This window comes from Natator depressus, chromosome 3 (genome assembly GCF_965152275.1).
Source record: "Natator depressus isolate rNatDep1 chromosome 3, rNatDep2.hap1, whole genome shotgun sequence".
NCBI classification, from domain to species: Eukaryota; Metazoa; Chordata; order Testudines; family Cheloniidae; genus Natator; species Natator depressus.
Window position 1 is genome coordinate 47,269,601 of NC_134236.1, and position 22,648 is coordinate 47,292,248.

The 22,648-nt window shown below is 42.5% G+C and overlaps 1 protein-coding gene across 3 annotated transcripts in view; it reads left to right on the forward strand.

The window, feature by feature from the left end:
• Window positions 1–22,648, forward strand: part of LOC141984646 (elongin-A-like) — a 48,822-nt gene that overhangs the window by 18,326 nt on the left and 7,848 nt on the right. Inside the window, exons 4-11 of one of the 3 annotated variants that reach the window (XM_074947824.1) lie at window positions 5,136–5,853; window positions 7,343–7,442; window positions 8,487–8,651; window positions 9,269–9,366; window positions 11,305–11,485; window positions 12,029–12,152; window positions 16,038–16,171; window positions 20,370–20,815. In XM_074947824.1, coding sequence (XP_074803925.1) covers window positions 5,136–5,853; window positions 7,343–7,442; window positions 8,487–8,651; window positions 9,269–9,366; window positions 11,305–11,485; window positions 12,029–12,152; window positions 16,038–16,171; window positions 20,370–20,431 — 1,582 coding nt within the window. In that variant the 3' untranslated portion in view covers window positions 20,432–20,815. Of the gene's footprint in view, window positions 1–5,135; window positions 5,854–7,342; window positions 7,443–8,486; window positions 8,652–9,268; window positions 9,367–11,304; window positions 11,486–12,028; window positions 12,153–16,037; window positions 16,172–16,304; window positions 16,842–20,369; window positions 20,816–22,648 lie in introns of those variants that run through there. The other 2 variants (XM_074947823.1, XM_074947822.1) reach the window with 2 other exon arrangements.

Here is a 22,648-nt window from a genome sequence, read left to right on the forward strand (position 1 = left end):
ATGGTCCATCTCGCCTAGTATCCTGTCTTGCAACAATGGCCAGTGTCGATGATTCAAAGGGAATGAACAGAACAGGGCTATTATTGAGTGATCCATCCCCTGTGGTCCTGTCCCAGCATCTGGCAGGGACACCCAGTGTATGGGGTTGCATCCCTGACCATCTTGGCTAATAGACACTGATGGACCTATCCTCCTTGAACTTACCTAGTTCTTTGTTGTGAAGGCCAAAACTGGATTCAACATCTCCTGGCAACAAGTCCCACAAGTTGACTGTGTTGTGTTAATTAGTACTTTTTTTTTGTTTTAAACCTGCTGCCTATTAATTTCATTGTGTGCCCCCGGTTCTTGTGTTTACACCTTCACCTAACACTTCCTTATTCACTTACTCCACACCAGTCATGATTTTATAGATCTCTATTTTATCCCCCCTTAGTAGTCTCCCAAGCTGAAAGTCAGTCTTTTTTTTTAATTTCTCCTCATGTGGAAGCTGTTCTATACCTCCTTTTTCCAAAGGCTCCCCAGTTCCTAATAAGCCCTAAACCCTGCTCTCTACACCCCTGTCTCATTCACACATTGAGACCCTGTAGCCCTGATTGCACATGGAATTGGAAACATTTCAGAGAATGCTACTATGGAGGTCCATGACTTTAATCTCTTACCTACAGCCTAAATTTGGCCTCCAGGACCTCTCCTACCTTTTCCTATGTCACTGTACCTACATGTACCACGACCACCGGCCACTCCCCAGCACTGCTCATATGTAGGGCCCTACCAAATTCACAGCCATGAAAAATATGTCAGACTGTGAAATCTGGTCTCCCTTGTTAAACCTGGCTATTGGGGGGAGGTCACAGTATTGCCCACATCACCCACCTGTAAGGCTGACCCTGCCCCTCCCTCAAAAAGTGACAAGCTCTGTCCCCATAGCACTCTCACTTCTGCGCGGCTGCTGCCTTCGGAGCTGGACAGCCAGAGAGTGGTGGCTGCTGGCCAGGCACCCAGCTCTGAAGGCAGCACCACTGCCAGTAGCAATGCAGAAGTGAGGGTGTCATGGGGTGGGTGGGTGGTCACTTTTTTGGGGGGAAGGGAAGGGGCCAGCCTTACAGGTGGGCTGCATGGGGTGCTGTGCCTCCCCTCCTCCCCCCCCCCCCCAGCCAGTCCAAGGCCCCTTTAACCTCCAAGCGCTCAGGAAGGGCAGGACTGAGGGTGCTCCAGGGCTGAGTCAGACCCACCTCTGGCGGTGGTGCAGAAGTAAGGGTGGCAATACCACACCATGCTACTCGGACATCTTGGGAGATCTGCAGCCTTTGCACCTGGCAGGCAATTCACCATGTGCTTCTCCTAGTCATCACAAACACAGCTATCTGTATTCCTTATGCTCAAATCTCCCCATTACTATTCCCTGTCTCTTCCTAATATCTGGGATTCCCTCCTCTGGAGAAATAGCCTCAGTGAGAGGGGATGCCCTGACATCCGAGCATCCCAATTATGGGATCATTTCCCTCCATTCCAGTTTGATGTTTTCCTTTCCTGAGACTTTCATCTGCCTCAACAGCACGGAGGCTATCAGATTGGTGGGAGTGGGACCACACTGTCCCCACTCTACAGTGTCGCCACAAGTCTCATCGATGTACCTCTTGGTCTCCCTTAGCTCTTCCAGTTCAGCCACTCTGGTCTCAAGCCCTTACTCTCCAAAGAGCTTATGTCTCTGAGAGACACTGAATGCACACACATGCTACCTGCTCATGCTGCATTCAGTGCAATAAACTAGATGGTCCCCATTCTGCTGCTGAGCTTCTACCTGCACTCTTTTTACTCCTGCAGCTTTTTTGGGGGGTTGGGAGGAGGCTAGGTAGGATGTTGATTGGCCTAAATTTAGAGCGGTGGTCTCCAACCTTTTTATGTCCAAGATAACTTTTTTTAAATTTAAGGGCAACCAAGGATCTACCCTGCCCTTGCCCCTTCCCCAAAGTCCCACCGCCTCACTCCATTTCCCCTTCCTCTTTCCATCACTCGCTCTCCCACACCCTCACTTTACCAGGCTGGGGCAGGGAGTTGGGGTTCAGGAGGGGGTGCAGGCTCTGGGCTGGAGTCAAGAGGTTTGCAGGGTGGGAGGGGGCTCTGGGCTGAGCCTGGGGCAGGGGGTTGGGGTGCAGGAGGAGGCACAGGGTGCTGGCTCTGGGAGGTGGGGTCAGGGCTGGGGTTTGGGGTGCAGGAGGGGGTATGGGGTGCTGGCTCTGGGAGGGGGCTCAGCGCTGGTTTGGGATGCAGGAGGGGGTTCAGGGTGTGGCCTCCAGCTGTAAGCACTTACCGCTGGCGGCTCCCAATTGGTGGTGCAGTGTGGCGGCTGCTGCTGAGGTAGGCTCCCTGCCTACCCCGGCCCCATGCTGCTTCCAGAAGGGGCCAACGCGCCCCTGCGGCTCCTGGGGGTTGGGGGCTCCATGTGCTGCCCCTCTCTGTAAGCACTGCCCCCACAGCTCCCGTTGGATGCAGCTCCCTGTTCCCGGCCAATGGGAGCTGCGGGGTCGGTGCTTGCACACAGGAACAGTGCGCTTCCAGGAGCAGCATGGGGCCAGCGCAGACAGTGAGCCTGTCTTAGCAGCAGCCCTGCTGTGCTAAGACAGATCACAGTCGATCACAATCGACAGGCAGATCCTCTAGGATCAACCAGTTGATCGCGATCGACCGGTTGGTGACCACTGATTTGGACAATGTTTGGTGTATCTGGGTGTCACTCTCCCTCACAAAACTATTTGCTGCTCTTGTTCACTAGCTCCTATGGTTTCTTAGGAGCTGCCTTTTTAAACCCTTGTTTTCCCTGAGTAGCCCTGCCCCATGGTTAATGGAGACTAAAGGGATAGGGGATCAAAGCCTCATTAAGAAGCTCTCAGCCTTTCCTAACAGGCCTCTAGGCTCAGCACATGGGCCTGCCCACCTGTTCGCCCCCCCAAATCAACCATATATATAAATACACGCTACAGTCAAGCCGCAAGCACACAACAGACAACTCGCCCCAAGGGTCACGTCACTCCTCCTTCACCTGGAGAGCTCCCTTGCAAAATTCGAGTTTGTTGCTCCTGTTCACTAGCTCCACTGAATAGACATAATCTCAGTCTCATTGATACAGCCACTGCTGCCCTCATCAGGCCAAATGTGTTTTAGGCCCTTTACAGTTCCTTACCTGATATTTTTGGGACAGAGAAGCTGATAGCTTGAGAGCTGAAGGTCCCAGTGGATTTGGGGTTAGGTAGGTCAGGTAGGGTGGGAGAGATATTCTGTAGTTTGTTGTTCGTGGTTTGTTTTTGCTGTGGAAAAATCCATGGTACATTATTAGTTGAACTGTAAGTTTTACATCTTAAATTTCTATTGAATGTTTTTTTAATATCACTAAACTGCCCAGAATCTGGGGTGAATTCAGTGTATATTGAAATAGGTAATAAATACTTGGCTGCTGTTCCTCTCTGGAAGGAAGCATGCTGGGGAAATGATTGTGTGGCTTGCTTATTCTCACTTTCTGGTGGCAGCAGTTGCTAGTTGGTTGGACCCATATTCTGCTTCACTGGGACCCTGTGCTAATGTGGAAGAGTTATAGCAGCACTAGAATTTCTGGTACGTTTAACAAAGCATGCTGTTAAGGGAGATCTGCTGCCATGGGAACAAGCAGAGAGGTGCTGCATCTGGCCATCTGCTGATAGCTGCTGCTCCTGGCATGCCAATCTGTAGGGGCTGAGAGATTGTGGGGTGCCTTCAGATAGGATTTACTCTAGCTGCTGAAGTGGCAAATAAAAGGAAGAAAAGCCTGATGTATCAAAGGTACTTAATAGAGTGAAGGAAATATTTCATATCAAACACCTGACCCTGTAGGCCCTGTCACTAATGTGTTTGTACTCCTTTTCCAACAACTGCGCAGTTGTAAGCGCTAGTGTAGACACTGCTCAGACTGCTTTCATGCTTTCCATTAGTGGGTCGGTTGGCCCACTAATGGAAAACAGGTGTGCAGTTTTCTAAAACTGCATTTACTAAACTCTAACGACACACACACACACCATTTTTCACACTTGTATTTTCTCAGAAGTCCCTTTTTTAGGAGCACTACCTGGATTTTGAAATTGAACTTGGCTGCTTTGTCAGTACTGGGACTAGTGTTTGCTTCAAGGGACATCAAGTGTTTCAAGTCCAACACTTGGATTTGTGAAAATTTTACATGGTAGAAAACCAAGTTATTAATTCTGTTGCCCTTTTTTGACCGAGTGACTAGTTAAAGTTTGGGGTCCTGCGGGATGTTCCTGCTAGAAGTAGAGATTGATGGAGCCTGGTATTTTCTTTGCAATCTTTTTTTATTTAAAAGGCACGTATGAAGTCCTGTGTCTCTGAATGCAGAAGGAACCAAAAACAAAAGGAGCAGTTTCTTTCTTTACAGCTCCCAAGCCTCTTTAGCCAACACCAGAGCCAAAAGTGCGCGCACTAGCTTTGTTCGGAGTTGTCAGTGTTTGCTTAAAAAAAAGGAGGACTTGTGGCACCTTAGAGACTAACACATTTATTTGAGCGTAAGCTTTCGTGAGCTACAGCTCACTTCTTTGGATGCAGCTCACGAAAGCTTATGCTCAAATAAATGTGTTAGTCTCTAAGGTGCCACAAGTCCTCCTTTTCTCTTTGTGGATACAGACTAACATGGCTGCTACTCTGAAACCAGTGTTTGCTTAGAGGCTTCTGTTTGGCTTTCTTGGCTAACCTCTCTCTCCCCCTCCCTGACTGCCTCACTTGTCTTTTCTCCCTTTGTGTGATCTCCCTTCTCACTCTCACACATACCCTACCCAAAACAATACTCAGCCAAAAGCTCTGGGCACGTTCACACCCCTTTTTGTTTTAGGTGGGGGGCTTATACTTACAGTTGACTTCACATCTGTCAATCTCAGCAGGAGGTTAACTCATAACAAAGTTTCATCCAGCTCATAACAATACAAATGTCTTCATTACTTTTCTAGAAGACTTTTAAACAACTCAAACATTGAAGCATGTTGCATGTGACTTTAAAACTTTCCCTTTTACTAATAACATTGGTAAAAGGTCTGAAGGTCACCCTTGGTAACTGAACATTAAATTGGAGTCTGTTTTGGTTCTGTCTTGTATTTCAGTGACCGCAAGGGGAAAAAACAGAACACCGACAAGAGGAACGAACAAGACAAGACAAAAACATCAATTTGTAAGGAGAATAAGCACTCTGGCAAGACAAAAACATCTGAACCAGCCTTAGAAGATTGTAAAAGATCTCCAACATCTGATAAATGGAAGAAGGAGTGTAGTTTTACAGAGAATAAGCAAAGAAATAAAGATACAGAGCCTTATAAAGGGCCTGAAAGCAAAATACATAGCTCCAGTAGTTCTAAAAATACGTCCCAAAGCATCAATCCTGAAAACACAAAAAGTGACTGCAAAGAAACAACCTCTGCTGCCAGCAAAAAACCTTCAGAAAAGCACCATTCTCCTAGAGCCAACAAAAAAGATCTATTTCCAACAAAAGGGTCTTGTAAGGATCTCTCCAAACAGAGAAACTCTGAGGACCCAGGAAAATTAAAACAAACACTTAGTGTGGAAAGCAAACCAAAGTTGCCCAGTGATGAGGACTTTGAGCCCCCTGTTATGTCTTTTGAATCCTATCTTAATTATGATCAATTTTCAAGTAAAAGAAAGAGGAAGACTTGCACTACAAGTGAACAGTCAAAAAACGTCAAGGGCTGCGAACAGAAAAACTGCTCGTTATCGCAGAAAAATTCCATATCCCCTGTCATGAAAGAGAGAGAGGAAGAACCACCCAAATCAGAAGATGATCAGTCAGAAAGTCCCACTAAAAAGGTAAACTAGTTAGTCAAGCTAACATGAAATAAAGTGCTAATTTAATAGTTAATATATTAACAAATTTATTTTGCAGTTTAATTCCATATGTTTTAACTCAAACCTTAGATTGCGTGGTTTTGACATATCAGCCACACACAGAAGTGGTTACTAATAATTGGGAATCATTTTTGACCCAGAGAAATAGGACTGTAGTTTGTTTCTTGGATCAAATAATGAGTAAAAGTTTAAATGTTTAAGACTGCAAAGTCAAGTGCCAAAAAAATAAAACTGCAGATTTGAGACTACCCTTGAAACCTTAATTGTGCCTCCTTGTGCATATGGATTATGATAGTCTTTAATGATATTACACTGTTTTTCCACAGGACTCTGCCTTATTTAGGCCCTGACTCAGGAAAGTGTTCTTATTGATGAAATCCCTTAAACATGTGCTTAATTTTAAGAACACGAAGTCCCTTTGGATTCCATAGGATTGAAACACACGGTTCAAGTGCTTTTCTGAGTAGGGATGCGCTTAGTGTTTCCTTGAATCAGGGCCTTATGGACAGGATAGTTGGTTAAGTAATGAGGTAGCTGTCCAGTAATTTTTCCTCAATGTGTGGTAGCTCCATACCTTACTTAATGCACAACATCAAGAACCGACATCAAATAAGTGTACAATTCCTCATGGGCTTTCTTATGGCATTCATCCTAAATATCTGATTCTCATCATTAAAACAATTTATCTTCACAACACTTGAGTGGGAGTAGAAGACTTTTAGAGATGGGGGTATGAGTCTTAGGGAGACTAAGCCCAAAATTTGCAGAAAGTCTTGAGTGATAAGTTATATGCCCAATCACTGAAGATACCCAGGGCCTGACTTTTTTAAAGAGTATCACCATATAACATATGCAGCTCCCATTGTCTTCACGTGCAGTAGTATGTACTTGGCACTTTAGAAAACTCAGGAGCCTGGTGCCTCAAGTTGGGCAGGAACACACAATTAGTGGCCATCTGTGAAAACTTCTGACTAATTGTCTTGCCCAGTAAAATGCAGGAAGTCCATGATAGAGGCAGGTGTATGGTCCCTTTCCCTGCCTCCCCAGGATAGTATTCAACTGTCCTCTAACCATACAACCATCTCTTCTTTTTGCGGTCCCCTCATTCACTACCCACCTTGCAACTTCTCCAATGATTTGGACCAGCATCCTATTGAGGAAAGCCTCATTTACTACACCCTTGTGATTCATTCCTGAGCCCACCTTGTGCACAGATTGTAGCAAGGGACCTGTGACCTATTGGGTTTTTGTATGTAATATAGTGTTGGTGATGAGTGAATGGATAAAGTGAAAAGTAATTCATAGTTATGGTGAAATAATGTTTAGTGTGAGAAAGCAACAAGTCCAGTTACCCTTTTGGTGTTGCTTTAATATTTGATGTATTTGAAGAATTCTTTATCTTCAGTAAGAATTAGGGATATTGTAACAGTGTTTCCTTGAATGCATGTAGGCCAAGACAGCATCACTCCAAGATCTACTTAATACTCCACTGCCTAAATTTCTGCCAGAGATATCCTTATCTTCTCCCCCATATTCTACGGAGTTCAAAGGTAAGTAATATGCAAGACTGGTACAGATGAGACTAAAATGAGCTCAGTTAGCAAAGCAGTCCTGGTGAGTGTGGGCTGTATTGCACCCTCACAAAGAACATGCCAGTGTTTTGTACTAGTGCAGTACTTAATCTTCTGCACTGGCTCCCACATAGGGATCCACTAGACTCTAAAGGGAGAATGTAGCATACAGGAGCCAATTCCCCAGTTCCACCCGTTTCGACAAGGCCTTCAACACTTGTGGAATCCAAACCATACAGAGATGGCGGGGGGTGGGGGGGTGTCTTCCATGGGGTGGAAGAAGCTGTTGAGGGGAGGGAGCATGCCACGTTGATCCAATGTACTTTCAGGCACACTGGCTTTTTTCTCAATTTATTCGTTGTTCTCTTGTGCACCTCCTAGTAGGGGAAAATCTAGCACTCTATATTATTAACCAGGCTTGTTTGGATAAAATAAATACTGAAACTTGCAGATGTGACAACCTTATAATAACTGACAGACATGCTACTCCTTGAATGTGGAGCATGACATGATCTGAGAACGTGCAGGTGGATGCTGTGTGGGCTTCCCTGCACAGTTCTACTGATAAACTGCATTCTGGCCTTGAAATATCTGTGCTGTTACAACTCTTGGCTTCTTTAGTTTAACTACTAATTTTACCAAACCATCATACAATTTTTTTGTAAATTAGACGAATGTTTGTGAGAACTAAATCACCAGAGTGTTTTGACTTGTGGTATAAGTCAGCATTTGAACTCTGGCTTCTATGGGTAAAAGGCATTTAAACTCATTGCCTCAGCTGAAACTAAATCTACACTTTTGCTCCACATACAATGTCCATAAGTCCTGAATAGATGTAATAGAACTTTATATTGCAATAAAAATGAACTGCATGTTTTTTCTACCAGCCATGTTTCTCAATTAGTTAATTATATGCCTTTAGGAAACTAGATTGCTTTGAACATCCTTAAAGAACTGCAATATGAATCTGAGTATATAGGCAAAATGCTTTTTTGAGATTTGTTTTGTTTGTAATTTCTGTAGCACCAGTTGCAGAAGTACCCCAGCAAAGCAGTGATACAAATCAATTCACAGGACGGAGACTGAACTCTAAAATGCAGGTTTACTCTGGCTCTAAAACAGTCTATCTTTCAAAGATGCTAACCCTGTATGAACAGTGCATCCGCATACTTCAAAATAACATTGATTGTAAGTACTTTAATATGGGTTTCAGCAGGTTGAGTGGCATTATAGTGCTAGGCTTTCAATAGTGTAAGACCACATTTTTTGTGATTGAAGAATTAAGTTTCTTATGAAGTTCCAACGTTACATTATGATGTATGATGCCATGGCAATAGAAACCTCATGAAACAAAAGCCAAAAAAGCCCTCTTGCTTTTTTCTGTCTAGATGCTATTAGTCTCATGTTTAATCTGAGGTAAAGCTGTATTTGGTATAAATTGGGGATGAACTGTCAAGAAAATACTTGGTATGTACATTCACTCCTTGCATCTAACTGGCATGTGAGTATTCTGAGCTTTGGTGTGTGTCTGGGGGAGAAAATGCATCCAGACAAGCAAGGGGTGAGAGAGAGAAAATGGGTAGAGATAGTGGAATGGGTAGACAAGGATGCCTACTATGTTTCCTCAGACTACCATTTTAATAGTCAGTACAGAACAGCTCATCTACGAGTTTAGGTTGTCCAGACTTCAGAACATATATTCTGCTGGTATATATTAAAATAATCCTTTATCTTTTGTTGGGTAAGTGGTGAATCTTATTGGGTACATATAGGTGGGATACTTAAAATATTGTTTTGCTTTGTAGCACTACATGAAGTAGGAGGAGTGCCCTTTGAAATTCTTGAGCCCGTGCTAACACGTTGTACACCAGAGCAGTTGTTTCGAATAGAGGAGTGCAATCCGGTAAAGTCTGTCTTGTTCAATGCCTTAACCTATTTCATGACTGCTTCTGCTCAAAATCAAAATAACTTTTAGTAAACCAAACTACAAAGTAGAAATTGTGAAGTATCACACCCCCCCAACCCACCACCCCCCGCAACCCAGTGGCTAGTTCACAAACTGATCAGACCCTCTATATAGTAGGACTTTTTGTCTACAGTTGTTAGGAGTTAAACTCTGAAAAGAATATTTATTGGCATCTAGAAGTGTGGTACATGCTTTACATAATGTGTGCTTGGACAGGTCCCTGCATCAAAACATTTGTAGTCCAAATTGACAACACACAAAGGGCTGGAAGAAGGGATGAATATTTTTAAAAGGCAAAACATAACTTAATACAGTCACCCTCACTGTCTTCTAGCCTGTCTTCTGCCTTGACCTTTACTTACTTTTTTAATTCTAATATGTATAGAGTTCTATTAACTTCAATTTTATCTCCATCACTAATTACCTTTGTCCTTGCCTACAGTATTCTACTTTTTTCCTAGTGAAGTTAGCCCCTTACTGATTAAACTCCTTCATCGCTCCATTGAGCAGACCATAGCCTCAAACTGTTTTACTCCCACCGGACAAATGTCCCCTCTACACCAAGGGAAAGTTAAAAAGGGCATTGACAGTGTTAACATGGAAGGGCTCAAAACAAAACTTCAGATGAAACTTGGCACCTGTTGAGGTCCAGGGGACAAGAATGGGCTCTTAGCTTGAAGTTTAATTAAATGAACGACCACCCTTTGTTTCTGGACTAGTTTTAATATAGTTTTTATTATATTTTCATTTTCCCAGCTCCTGCTTTAACTCCTGGTTGAAGGCAGGGACTGGCGTCTGTTTATACTACTGTGACAGACCAAGCAGAAGGGGATCTGACAGATAGCTGCCTCTTCCCACACAGCTCCACATCGCTACAGAGACAGCTCTGGGAGCTGAGAGGAGGGGGAACTAGACTCCTACACTGACCTGTTTGGAGTGAGTTGGGGAGGTTATTAGCTGGAGAACCCATTGGTAGTAAAAGGGAATGAGGATGCAAGCAGCCTGCTTTTATTACTCTTAGCTTGGAACCATGCAGGGAATAAAGGTTCTTTCCCTGGCTTCCTTATAGCTGTTAAGAGAATCTATACAGTCTACCCTAATCACCCATCACTGTGATTTCTTAGTCCTACTGTCATTATCGTGCCTCCTGGCTTCTCCACTGTATGTCAGGATCTGAAGTACCAGGGGAGTTACTAGTGGTGAATCAGGGAAGCCAGCATAGGACACACATTTACTTCTGCCCTTAAAATAAAAAAAGGAGACAGAACCAATTTCAAATACTCTCATGTGTTCCAGCTATTTCAATCATCTATGTATTCCCAAGAGAAAAATGGTTAAGGCTGCAGAATGAAGCATGCAAATCAGGAAATGTCAAAGCTAAATTTGCTGCAATAACCTCACCTGTGCCCTCTTCTACATATGTGTATGGTGAAAGGGCTTCAATTACATGATACTATTTCTGAACTGGATTTGTGGATACTTAGTACTCTTGGAAAATCAGGCCACGCTTCTTTAGGTGCCTAGATTTAGGTACTCAAGTTTGAAAATTTTGATTAATAACAGTCTTTGTCTACAGTATAATGAAACCTAATCTAATCTTTGACCAATGGATACATTAGATGTTGCTGAATGTGGCTTGTTAGGCTTCTGAATGTTATGGCACATGGTGAGAAGAGATGTTTACTAGAGTTTCTTTGGCTTGCTCCTCAGTCTTGAAACGGAGGATAACATTTTCAAAAGTGCCTAGGTGACTTAGGATCCTAAACGATCATTAAACATCTATAGGAGTTAGGTGCCTAAGTCCCATAGGTGCTCTTGAAAATTTTACCATAAGTCTTTAAGTGTTGTTAAATACCTTTTTTGCTTCAAACCAAGACATTTATAGAAGAGTCTGATCATTTGTGGAAGAAACACTGCCAAAAGGATTTTAAAAACGAGCATCTCCTGGAATATGAGTCATGGCGTGAAATGTACGTGCGACTCTTCAGTCAGAGAGAAGAAAAACTAAAGACCCTCACGAAAAACATTATTTCAGCTCAGTCTGAGAAACCTAAAGGTAAGTAAAGTCTACAGGTAACTTTTCCTTGAATACCACCCCCCCTTCCTAATTTTCTAATTTTCAGAAATGCAATGTGTGGGATTTAGTGACTTTTAATTGCACTGAATGTTAATAAAAGCTCATCTCAGGGAGAGGTGATTGCTATTCCTTTGCGTTCAAATGCTTTTAAAGATTGCACACAAGATTCATTCATGTAACTGATTCATGCTTTAGACCATGTCTGATCTCGATGGTTTAGAGCTCAGGAGCCAAGGCTGTCTGTTTCCTTTATTGTATGGGCCATCACTAGAGCCATCCCAGACACTGTCTCTGTGAAGAAAGGTGTGCACGTTCTGTAATATTACTTTGTCCTTGTTCAGTGGGTACCTTGATGTAAAGTTTTGTAAACCTGTCGCTGTTTTCTTATATTTAACATTTTTCATTAAATGTTGGAAATCACATTAAGACAACGATTGTGTGGCAATGTTTTTTTCTTGTCTTGGAAAGAGTCAAGTTTGATATTTAACTTTAAAAACGCCCTTCCCCTTGTTTCTATGTTAGGGCGACAGGTTAAACTGGCTTACATACACAGTGTGGCAAAACCACCCAGAAATGTTCGGCGGCAGCAAGAGATCTATGGGACAGCTGGACCTATTGTTCAGCTGCACCCTGTTGAAAAGGGCAAGTAAGTACGCTGTTGCTGCACCGTGATTTGATATTGGATGACTTCATGCTGGTCATGTCAGTAAATGAATGTTACCAGCAAAACCTTTGTATGAAAGAATGCAACTAAACTGTAACTATTGCATGGGGGGGGGTGTGGTTTTTTTAGTATTTCAACTACAGGAAATATAAACTTTTATATTTTAGGAATTGTTTCTGCAGTGTGCCCCAACTTCATCCCTTTCCCTCAAACTCCAGTGCTGAGGTCACCCTTCCTCTAGCTGAAGAGTGGGTCTGTTCTTTGCAGATCACATTGGTGTTACCTGATATTCTGTATAGAGTCCAAACTTCCTTTTATGTTATGACCCTACATAATAATCATAAGTGATCTCCTGTTATAAATCTAACTCAGCTGGCAGCTCTGATTATGCTGGACCTCAGCAGATGTTGATGCCCTTGACTACAGGTTGCTGTTTTGGTAGCTAAGAGAATGTCTGGAACTACCAATCAGTAGGGGTGGACTGTTTTCATCACTGAAGGAGTGGAAACATAGGATCCTTCAAAGATGATTTTCTGCAACTCTACGTTTTGCTCCATGGGCCTTATATTTCAGTTTCTGACCTGGATGAATGACTAATACTGTTGTCAGATGGATGTCAATATGACAGTAGCTCAATTTTCCCCAATTAAATGTTCTTTATGTATTATTGCATTATATTTATAAGAAACCAGGGTTTTTGTCAATAGAAACATAAGAACGGCCATACTGGATCAGACCAATCATCCATCTTGCCCAGTATCCTGTCTTCCAACAGCGGCCAATGCCAGGTACTTCAGAGGGAATGAGCAGAACTGGCAATCAAATGATCCTATTCCTAGCTTCTAGCAATCGGGGACACTCAGAGCATGGGTTTACATCTCTGACCATCTTAGCTAATAGACATATTGTCTTAGCATCTTAGCATATAGACATAATGGACTTATTCTCAAGGAATTTGTCTAATTCTTTTCTGAACCTTGTTATAGTGTTGGCTTTCACAACATCCCTTAGCAACAAGTTCCACAGGTTGACTGTGCCTGGTGTGAGGAAGTACTTCCTTATGTTTTTGGTTTTTAAACTTGCTGCCTATTAATTTCATTGGATGACCCATGGTGGTTGTGTTATGTGAAGGAGTAAATAACACTTACTTTCTCTACACCAGTCACGATTTAATAGACCTCTAACATATCCCCTCTTAATCATCTCTTTTTCCAAACTGAAAAATCCCAGTCCTTTTAATCTCTCCTCTGATAGAAGCTGTTTCATACCCCTGATGATTTTTGTTGCCCTTCTCTGTAATTTTTCCCTTTTTAATCTCTCTTTTTGATGGGGTGACCAAAACTGCAGGCAGTATTCAAAGTGACATACAATTGATTTATATAGAGGCAATATATTTTTCTGTATCATTTTTCTAATGGTTTTGAATATTAACTTTTATTGACTGCTGCTGCACATTGAGCAGATATTTTCAGAGAACTATCTGCAATGACTCCAAGATCTTAAGTGTTAACAGCTAATTTAGACCCCATCATTTTATATGTATAGTTGGGATTATATTTTCCAGTGTGCATTACTTTGCATTTATCAACATTGAATTTCATCTGCCATTTTGTTGCCCAGTCACCCGTTTTGTGAGATCCCTTTGTAGCTCTTCACACTCTGCTTTGGACTTAACTATCTTGAATAGTTTTTGTATCTGCAAAGTTTGCCACCTCACTGTTTACCCCTTTCTCCAGATCACTTATCAACATGTTGAACAGTACTGGTCCCAGTAGAGACTCCTGGGGGACATCACTATTTACCTCTCCCCATTCTGAAAACTGACCATTTATTCCTACCCTTTGTTTTCTCTTTTAACCAGTTACTGATTCATTAGAGGCCCTTCCCTCTTATCCCATGACTGCTTAGTTTGCTTAAAAGCTTTTGGGGAGGGAACTTGTCTGAAAGACCAAGTACACTAGATCCACTGGCAACCCTAATCCCCATGTTTGACTCCCCACTCAGAGAATTCTAATGGATTAGTGAGGCATGTTTTCCCTTTACAAAAGCCATAATTGACTCTTCCCCAACATATCCTATATTAATCTGTGTGATAATTCTGTTCTTTCCTATAGTTTCAACCAATTTGCCGAGTACTGAAGTCAGGCTTACTGGCCTGTAATTGCAAGGACTACCTCTGGAACTGTTTTTAAAAATTGGCATCATGTTAGCTATCCTCCAGTCATCTGGTACAGAAGCTGATTAAAGTGATAGGTTAGATACCAGTTAGTAGTTCTGCAATTTCACATTGGTATTCACCCAAGAGTTCTGAAGGAATTCAGTCTGGTCCTAGTGACTTATTACAGTTACATGTATCTGTTTGTTCCAAAACCACCTCTATTGATACCTCAATCTGGGACAGTTCCTCAGATTCTTCACCTGAAAAGAATGGTCAGGTGTGGTAATCCCCCTCACATCCTCTGTAGTGAAGACTAATCCAAAGAATTCATTTAGCTTACCTGCAGTTACCTTATCTTCCTTGAGTGTTCCTTTAACATCTTGATTATCCAGTTGCCCCATTGATTGATTGTTTGGCAGGCTTCCTGCTTCTGATGTACTTAAACAAATTTCAGTTAATTTTTGGGTCTTTGGCTAGTTGCTCTGCAAATGCTTTTTTTTGTCCTGTATAATTATACTTTGATTTTCCAGAGTTTATACTCCTTGCTCTTTTCCTCAGTAGGATTTAACTTCCAATTTTTAAAGGATGCCTTTTTGCCTATAACCACTTCTTTGACTTTAATGATGGAAGCACATTTTTGGTCCTCTGTTTTATAATTTGGGATGTACATTTAATTTTGAGCCTCTATTATGGCTTTTTTTTTAAGTTTCTCTGTGGCTTGCAGGCATTTCACAATGGTGCCTGTACCTTTTAATGTCCATTTAACTAGTTTCCTCATTTTTGTGTAGTTCCCCTTTCTGTAGTTGAATGCTATTGCAGTGAGCTTATTTGGTGTTCCCTCTTCCCGCCCCGCCCCAATGTTAAATTTAATTATATTGTGGTTGCTATTACAAAGCGGTTTGGCTATATTCACTTTTTGGACTGGATCCTGTGCTGCACTTAGGACTAAATCAAGAATTGCCTCTCCCCTTGTGGGTTCCAGGACTAACTAATTGCTCCAAGAAGCAGTCATTTATGGTGTCAAACTTTTATTTGCTTGTGACGTGTACCCAGTGAATATGGGGATAGTTGAAATCCCTCATTATTGAGTTTTCTATTTTTATATCCTTTCTAGCAACATATTGGTTTCAGCCTAAAAAATAAGCATCTGTTCTGTAGGTTGTCTAACATTTGAAACTGATTAAAGTTGGTGCTGGTAAGAAAGTGGCACTAAAGGGAAAGCTTTCATTTAGCATTGTGGACTGACCTTTCTAGTGCATAGGGTTACTTGTGTACAGTTGCTTTTAACTAGGTACCTGCAAAAAACCAAATTCAAAAAACTGTAAGAAAGATAAATTGAAGCACTAGTTCTAAAGGACTTAATGACAAGCCATAAGTGATTCTGTTGCTAAATATCTTTGCACAGTCTGACATAAACTGTGGTCATTGAAATGTGATTGATTTTTTTACCTGTCCTTACCATTAACTTTGAGTGGAAAATAAATGTGGGTGAAAGAATGAAGTACTGATGAAACACATTCCTGTTAAAATATGGTTCTTATAATCCCTTGAAGACAAGGTAGGTCAGATTATTGCAAACAATATGATCTGACTTTTTTTTCCTAAAAATTCTGTTTCATAATGTTTGTTTGTGTTAATGACTTAAATCCTGTGAGGTTTTTAAGCTGAACTCTTCCCCCCCCCCCCCCCATTTTGGTTATTTTTAATAGAACAAAGAATCCAGAAAGCAGAGACCGAAATAACACCTCACCAAGCCGAAACGCAACCACTAGCAATGTAACAAATGGAAGCTCCGGCACTTACTCAAGTGGAGTAAGTCAGGATATAAAAAAAACTGTCAAAAGTAAGTAGTTGCAGAATAATTCCTTTACTATTTCTATTTGGCTGATGATATCGTTAATTGTATTACTTTTAAAGTCACTTTGAGTTTGAGTATTATACAACTATAATCCTAACTAAAATGTTTTTCTTTGAAGAAATTGCACCAATGATGAGAAAATCTTTGAAAGCATTCAAGAATAGAGTTGGACCACGATAAAACAGGATCTTGCATATCTGATTTAAACTTATGTTAACATTTGCATATTCTACGCTATGTCTATGTAATATAAATTAGTGAATTGTGAATATAACCTGCATTCAGTTAAAATAGTCTCTTCAATGAAATAAAGTGGCAGAATGCACACAGTGGTTTGTGATTTAGAATAAAATCTAAATCCTTTATTCCCCTATCCCCAACCCTCTGCTCACTCCTTTGTATCCATGAACCAATTAGCAAAAGTGAATTGAAATAAGGCAACTTCACAGGAGTCTAATAGTATCAACAATCTGTAGCCAAGGAAGTTCGTGCAGATTTCATAAATGACCTTTGTAGATTATGAAGACTTGTATATGAACTTCATTATTTTTCATCAGTGACTGATGCAGAACTTAATATTTATCCCCTTTTTCTATTTGTTTTAAAATTAAAAACTTAAGTAGACCAAATTCCATTATAGTCTTGAATGCAGCACAGTAAAATCTTTTGGTAGCTTCTAAACATCTCTGGAAAATGTGCAAGGTTAGACTTGCATGAAATATAGAGATAGTAAATGGGTAACTCGGAGGAAATGATTAATGCTGCTCCTTGCCCCAAAAAGTACTATTAAAAATAACTTGCATTTTGATGTTGCATAGACAGATGAAGAGTGTCCCAGCTATGGCTGGTAGAACACTTTCTATCAAAAGTATTCTTGGGGGGGAAAAAAGGATTTTCTAATTTTTTTTTGTGTGAAATGTCTGCTTTTTCTGTGTAAAATTGCAACTTTCCAGTTTTGGGATAACCGCTTTAGTTTTCATCTGGACCTGTGTGTCATGAAAAATAATAGGAATTAGTTCCATTGTAATACTACCCTTTAAACACACAAAGGACTGACAGCAAGAGCAGAGAACCAGAAGACACTATATTCCCTGAGCTTGTACCATTTGTTAGGGATGGTGCTTGGGGAGCTTGCAGGAATTCTGGCAACCCCAACAGCCTCAGCATGGGGAGTGAAGTGTCTGGAGTGGGAGCTGTCATGAGACTTGCTACTTTAAACCCAAGGAAAACATCTAGTTGAAAGATGTGTTGGTTTCTGCTGGGGTCTATGGCTTGCAGTTGGAGGAGCGAAGCTAGTGCAAGTATCAATAGAAGTGCAGCAGTGGTAGCATGGGTGCCAGCAGCAGAGGCAGAGCTTATCCGTGCCAAGTACGTACCCACCAGTTTCAGGTGGGTTTATATTCAGCATGGCTAAGCCAGTGCTCTCCGTGAGAGCTAGGGTATGTCTATACTACTCAGTGGGCAGCGATCGATCCAGCGGGGGTCGATTTATCGCGTCTAGTCTAGACGCGATAAATCGACTCCTGAGCGCTCTCCCGTTGACGGTGGAGTGGCAGCAGTCAACTCACCGCAGTGAAGACGCTGCGGTGAGTAGGTCTAAGTATGTCGACTTCAGCTACGTAATTCACTACACCCCTGTAGTGTAGACCAGGCCTTAGTGTGGGTATGTGCATGTGAGCAGAGGAAATCATACCCCTAGCTCATAGTGCAGACATAATCTATTTCTAAACCAGTTTCTAATCCATTACAGAACAATACGTGTCAATTTATAGCCACTCAATTTCCATATTTCCTCCCTGGAGGCTAATCACTCAAAAGCTTTCTGAAACTGAGAGTGAATTACATGAACCAATTCTCCTTTATTGACACTTTGACATGGTTGGACATAATTAATGAGATGTGGTTTTTTGCTTTGTTTTTTTTTTTTGTTTAGCAGAAACTATGCTGGTAAAATTCTAAGACATCCAGATAATCATGACAACAGAATTCCAATAGTAAATAACATTTAAATCAGGGTCGATCATGATTTAAATTGATTTTTTTTAATTTCTTTATGTAGATTTTTGCAATTAGATTTTTATTTATATGTTGCTAGTTCTTCACTTGTCCTATTTTGCACTCTGCTAAAGTGAATGTTTTGGACTTTACTGTCCTAATCGTTGGTAAATTTAAGATTTTTTTTTTAACCTTAAGAAGCTTCACGCTTAATGCTCATGTTAATGAGGTCATGGACTTATCATACATCCTTACTGTGAGACAACATAAATTCAAGCACAAAACTGATAAGCAAATAGGCCTATAATATAGTTGCAACCAACACCACCTTCCAATATGTTGAACGACCAAGTAAAGAAAAGTTGAACTTCTTTGACCAGGTAAACTCCGAGATTTGACCAAACCTCCCTTACGGTTTTGCAGTTTGAAGTCCATGAGACTTGTGCTCCTAACTCACGTAGGTGCTTCGGAAAATGTGACCTCTATGTGCCTTATCTCCCAGCCTGTGGCAGCAATAGACTTAAGCCTTGTCTACACTACAGAGTTTTGTCAACAAAAGGCTGCTTTTCCTGATAAAATATTGGAGGTGTACACACTACAATGCTGCTTTTAGTGGCAAAACTCTCCTGTTTTGGTGACAAAATAATTCTCTCTTCCCCCCTCCCCTGCCCTTGACAAGAGGCATAGAGCTTTTTTGTGGCAAAGTTATATCGATGAAGTGTCAGTGTAGACACCACATTGGTTTTGTCACTATAAATGGCTTCCGGGAGGTGTCCCACAATCCCCATGCTGACCACTCTGGTCAGCAGTTGAACTCTGCTGCCAGGTAAAGAAGCATTCGCCTCTCCCCCCTTTAAAGGCCCTGGAATTTTTGAAATTCCACTTCTTCTTGTTTGCTCGGTATGGAGAGCTCATATATCATCATCCCAGGTGACTGTGGTGGCTCCATGCGGCAAATGCTTTTCCACTTCTGCGAAGCTGTTGGATCTGCTGAGTATATGGGGGGAAGAGGCTGTCCCGACCCAGCTTCACTCCACCCGTAGGAACTTTGATACCTGTATACAAACTTCTCGTGGCTCGTGTGATAAGGGCTACGAATGGGACACTGTGCAGTGCCAAGCAAAGATAAAGGGGCTGAGGCAGGCATACCAGAAGGCAAGGGAGGCGAACTGTCACTCCAGTGCTGCTCCCAAGAGCTGCTGCTTCTATAAGGAGCTGGATGCCATCTTTGACAGCAACCCCATCTCCACTGCCAAGAGCCCCATGGATGCTTTGGTGGGGCTGGAGGCAACAGACAGTGGACCTAACACCCAGGACAAAGTCGTGGATGAGGAGGTAGAGTTGGACTATGTGGAGCCCATGGCAGGGTTATCTGGTGGTGTGACAAGTCAGGAACTTTCCCTCACTCCAGAGGTGTCTAGCCAGTCCTAGCAGTCCCTGTCCAGCGAGCAAGGAGAGGAGATTCCTGGTAAGTGATATTTTTGAGTTACTGCTGCTCTGTTAAATGACATTCAGCTTTAAGTTTGCTTTGTATACTGAACAAGCAGGTGAAGGGACAGAAATGTGCAATACTAGCTGTGTTTGAGTGTGCTCCAAATTCCCCATTGCAGCTAAGCAGTCCAGCAGAACATTGTGTTGCACACCAAGATTTAGTGGGAATTCTCTTTGAGCTTTCTGGAAACTTTCCTGGAGGTACTTGCCAATCCTGAGCCGAAGGTTCCTTGACACAGCTGCTTTGTTCCTTCCCCCATTGTAGGAAACTTTCCCATGCTACTGGGCAATCACTTGTTCAGGGACCAAAGCAGTGCACAGACAAGCAGCATAGGACCAGGTCTGAAGCCACATGTGTGCAGTAGATGCACTCTTGCATTGTTACGAACTCTCAAGAATGAGATCTGCTTCAGGGACACCCCCACTCCCCCACCTGTGGAAACTGGTGGCAGAATTTACTATATTGTCCCTAGTAGCCTGCACCGATCGCCTTGAAACATCAGCAACACTCTTTTTGCCCCAGCTTGAACACCCTCCACCCACCTGGGCAAAACTCACCATGCTTAGGGTGTTCACTGAGATGTGTGGTTGGCAAGGGTCAGTTGGAAAGTGACTGGTGTGTTGTAAGAGGAGTATTTTACTGTAATGATTCAATGCTGTGCGTGAACTAACAATCATGCTTCTGTGTATTCTGCAGACGTGGCCTTCAGGGGAACCCCCTACACATGGGAAGAGTGCCTCTGCCCGATAAGGAAGTGACCAAAGTGTAGCAAGGAGGACATGTTCCAAGAAGTGCTGCAATCCTCTGAGGAAGAACAAAGAATGCAGGGAGTGGAGAGAAATGGAAGGCGGGACCGAGTCAGGAGCTCGTTCAAAAGGCCATGAGCAGATGATAAGTCATGGATGCTTGTCCTTAATCAAGCTACAGTCAGAACAGATGCATGCTCATCCCCACCCACACAGATACAGAACTGTTTTCCAATGTCCTCCCCAAACTCCTCCCACATATTCCTTTCAACTTTCTGGAACATCTTGCTATCCCCCTCACTCCACCCCTTCAGACCCCTTCCGAAATGATAGCTGGATTTATGCACAGCTATGAGAGACTTCAGTGCTCTGCACTGCTGCCTCCCTTCCCACCAAGTCTTTAGTGTGTGTTCATTGGTGTTTAATAAAAGCAAACTCTCTGAAAGATAAACACTCTATTTGTGTCCTACACATAGTAAAACACATACACGCAGTTTAATCATTTGCTTACTGCAATTCCTGCTCAGGAATCATCACAACTGTTAGTCAGACAAACAAAACTCCAATTAATGAAGCGTGGCAGATTTCTGTATACAAGCACATATTACTGGTGTGTGGTTTTTTTTTCTCTCTCTCTCTCTCTCTCTCTCTCTCAAAATGTTCCCTCAAAGCCTCCCTGGTTCGAATTGTGCCCCTCTAATAGGCCTGGCATCAGGTTGCTCAAAATCAGCAGCCAGGTAATCTGCCTCAGCACTCCACTTCCTGGGCTAACTTTTCACCCTTAGCCTCTCAAAGATTATGGAGCATGCAGCAGGTAGCTGACCATTGGAATGTTTCCCGCACTTAGATATAACCTACCATAAAGGCAGAACCAGCATGCTTGTAAGCTGGCAAAGGCACATTCCATGGTCATTCTGCACCTACTCAGCTTATTATTGAAATGCTCCTTGCTCTTCTCCAGGTTTCCCATGTAAGGCTTCATGGGAAGTAAGAGGTACACTGAGTTTCTCAGGATCACTATGGGTATTTCAACATCTCCCACTGGAATCTTTTGGTCTGGAAAGAGAGTCCCTGCTTGCAGCTTTCCGTACAGACTAGTGTTCCTGAAGATGCAGGCGTCATGCACCTTCTCAGACCACCCTGCACTGATGTCAGTGAAATGCCCTCCTTGATGAACAAGCACCTACAATACCATAGAGAAATACCCCTTTCTATTGATATATTCTGTTGCAAGATGGTCTGGGGCCAGAATTGGAATGTGTGTGTCATCTAGTGCCTCGCTACAGTTTGGGAATCCCATTGCAAAGCCATCCACTATTTTATGCACGTTGCCAAGAGCCATGGTCCTTTGTAGCAATATGCAATTAATGGCCCTGCACACTTGTGTTAATGCTGACTCAATGGTAGAGTTCCCCACTCCAACCTGATTCGTGACTGAGCAGTAGCAGTCTGGAGTTGCCAGCTTCCACACTGAAATCACCATGTGCTTCTACACTGAGAGGGTTGCTTTCATTTGGGTGTCCTTGAGCCACAGGGCTGAGGCAGGCTCCACATGCAGTTTCAGATATGGAAAGCCACCTTCCTGGAAGTTCTGTAGCCGCTGCTCATCATCCCAGACCTGCATAACGATGAGATCCCACCACTCAGTGTTTGTTTTTGCAAGCCCAAAAGCGACAGTCCACCTTATGCAGCTGCTCCGTGAATGCTAAAGGGGCTACAGCTGTGCCACTATAGCACTTCAGTGTAAAGACTACGTATGCGAATAGGAGAGGCTCTCCCATTGCTGTAAGTAATCTACCTCCCTGAGAGGCCAAAGCTAGGTTGATGAAAGCATTCTTCTGTTGACCTATTCTCCGTGTACAATGGGGGTTAGATTGCCTTAACTACGTGTCGCAGGGAGGTTGATTTTTCTAACCCCTGAGAAACATCACTATGCTGATACAACTTTTCAGTGTAGACCAGCCATAAGATGTGCATCCAAATCCCTTTCCTGGTTGGAAAGTCCCTGTTTAGAAACTAATGGAATTACAGGAATATATTTATTTAATAGGGAATCTGATGTTTCTTTTCAGGTTTCCAAAACACCTAATTTTGTCTTCTGTGCTATTTCTGTTGTGGAAAAGTGCACTTCAGTAGCAAATCGGCACAGCAGCTGCTTCTCTGATCTGACACTTCATGGGCCAGTCACATTTGGCTTTTCTTGTTCTTTTCCATGCCTGTAGCAGTACA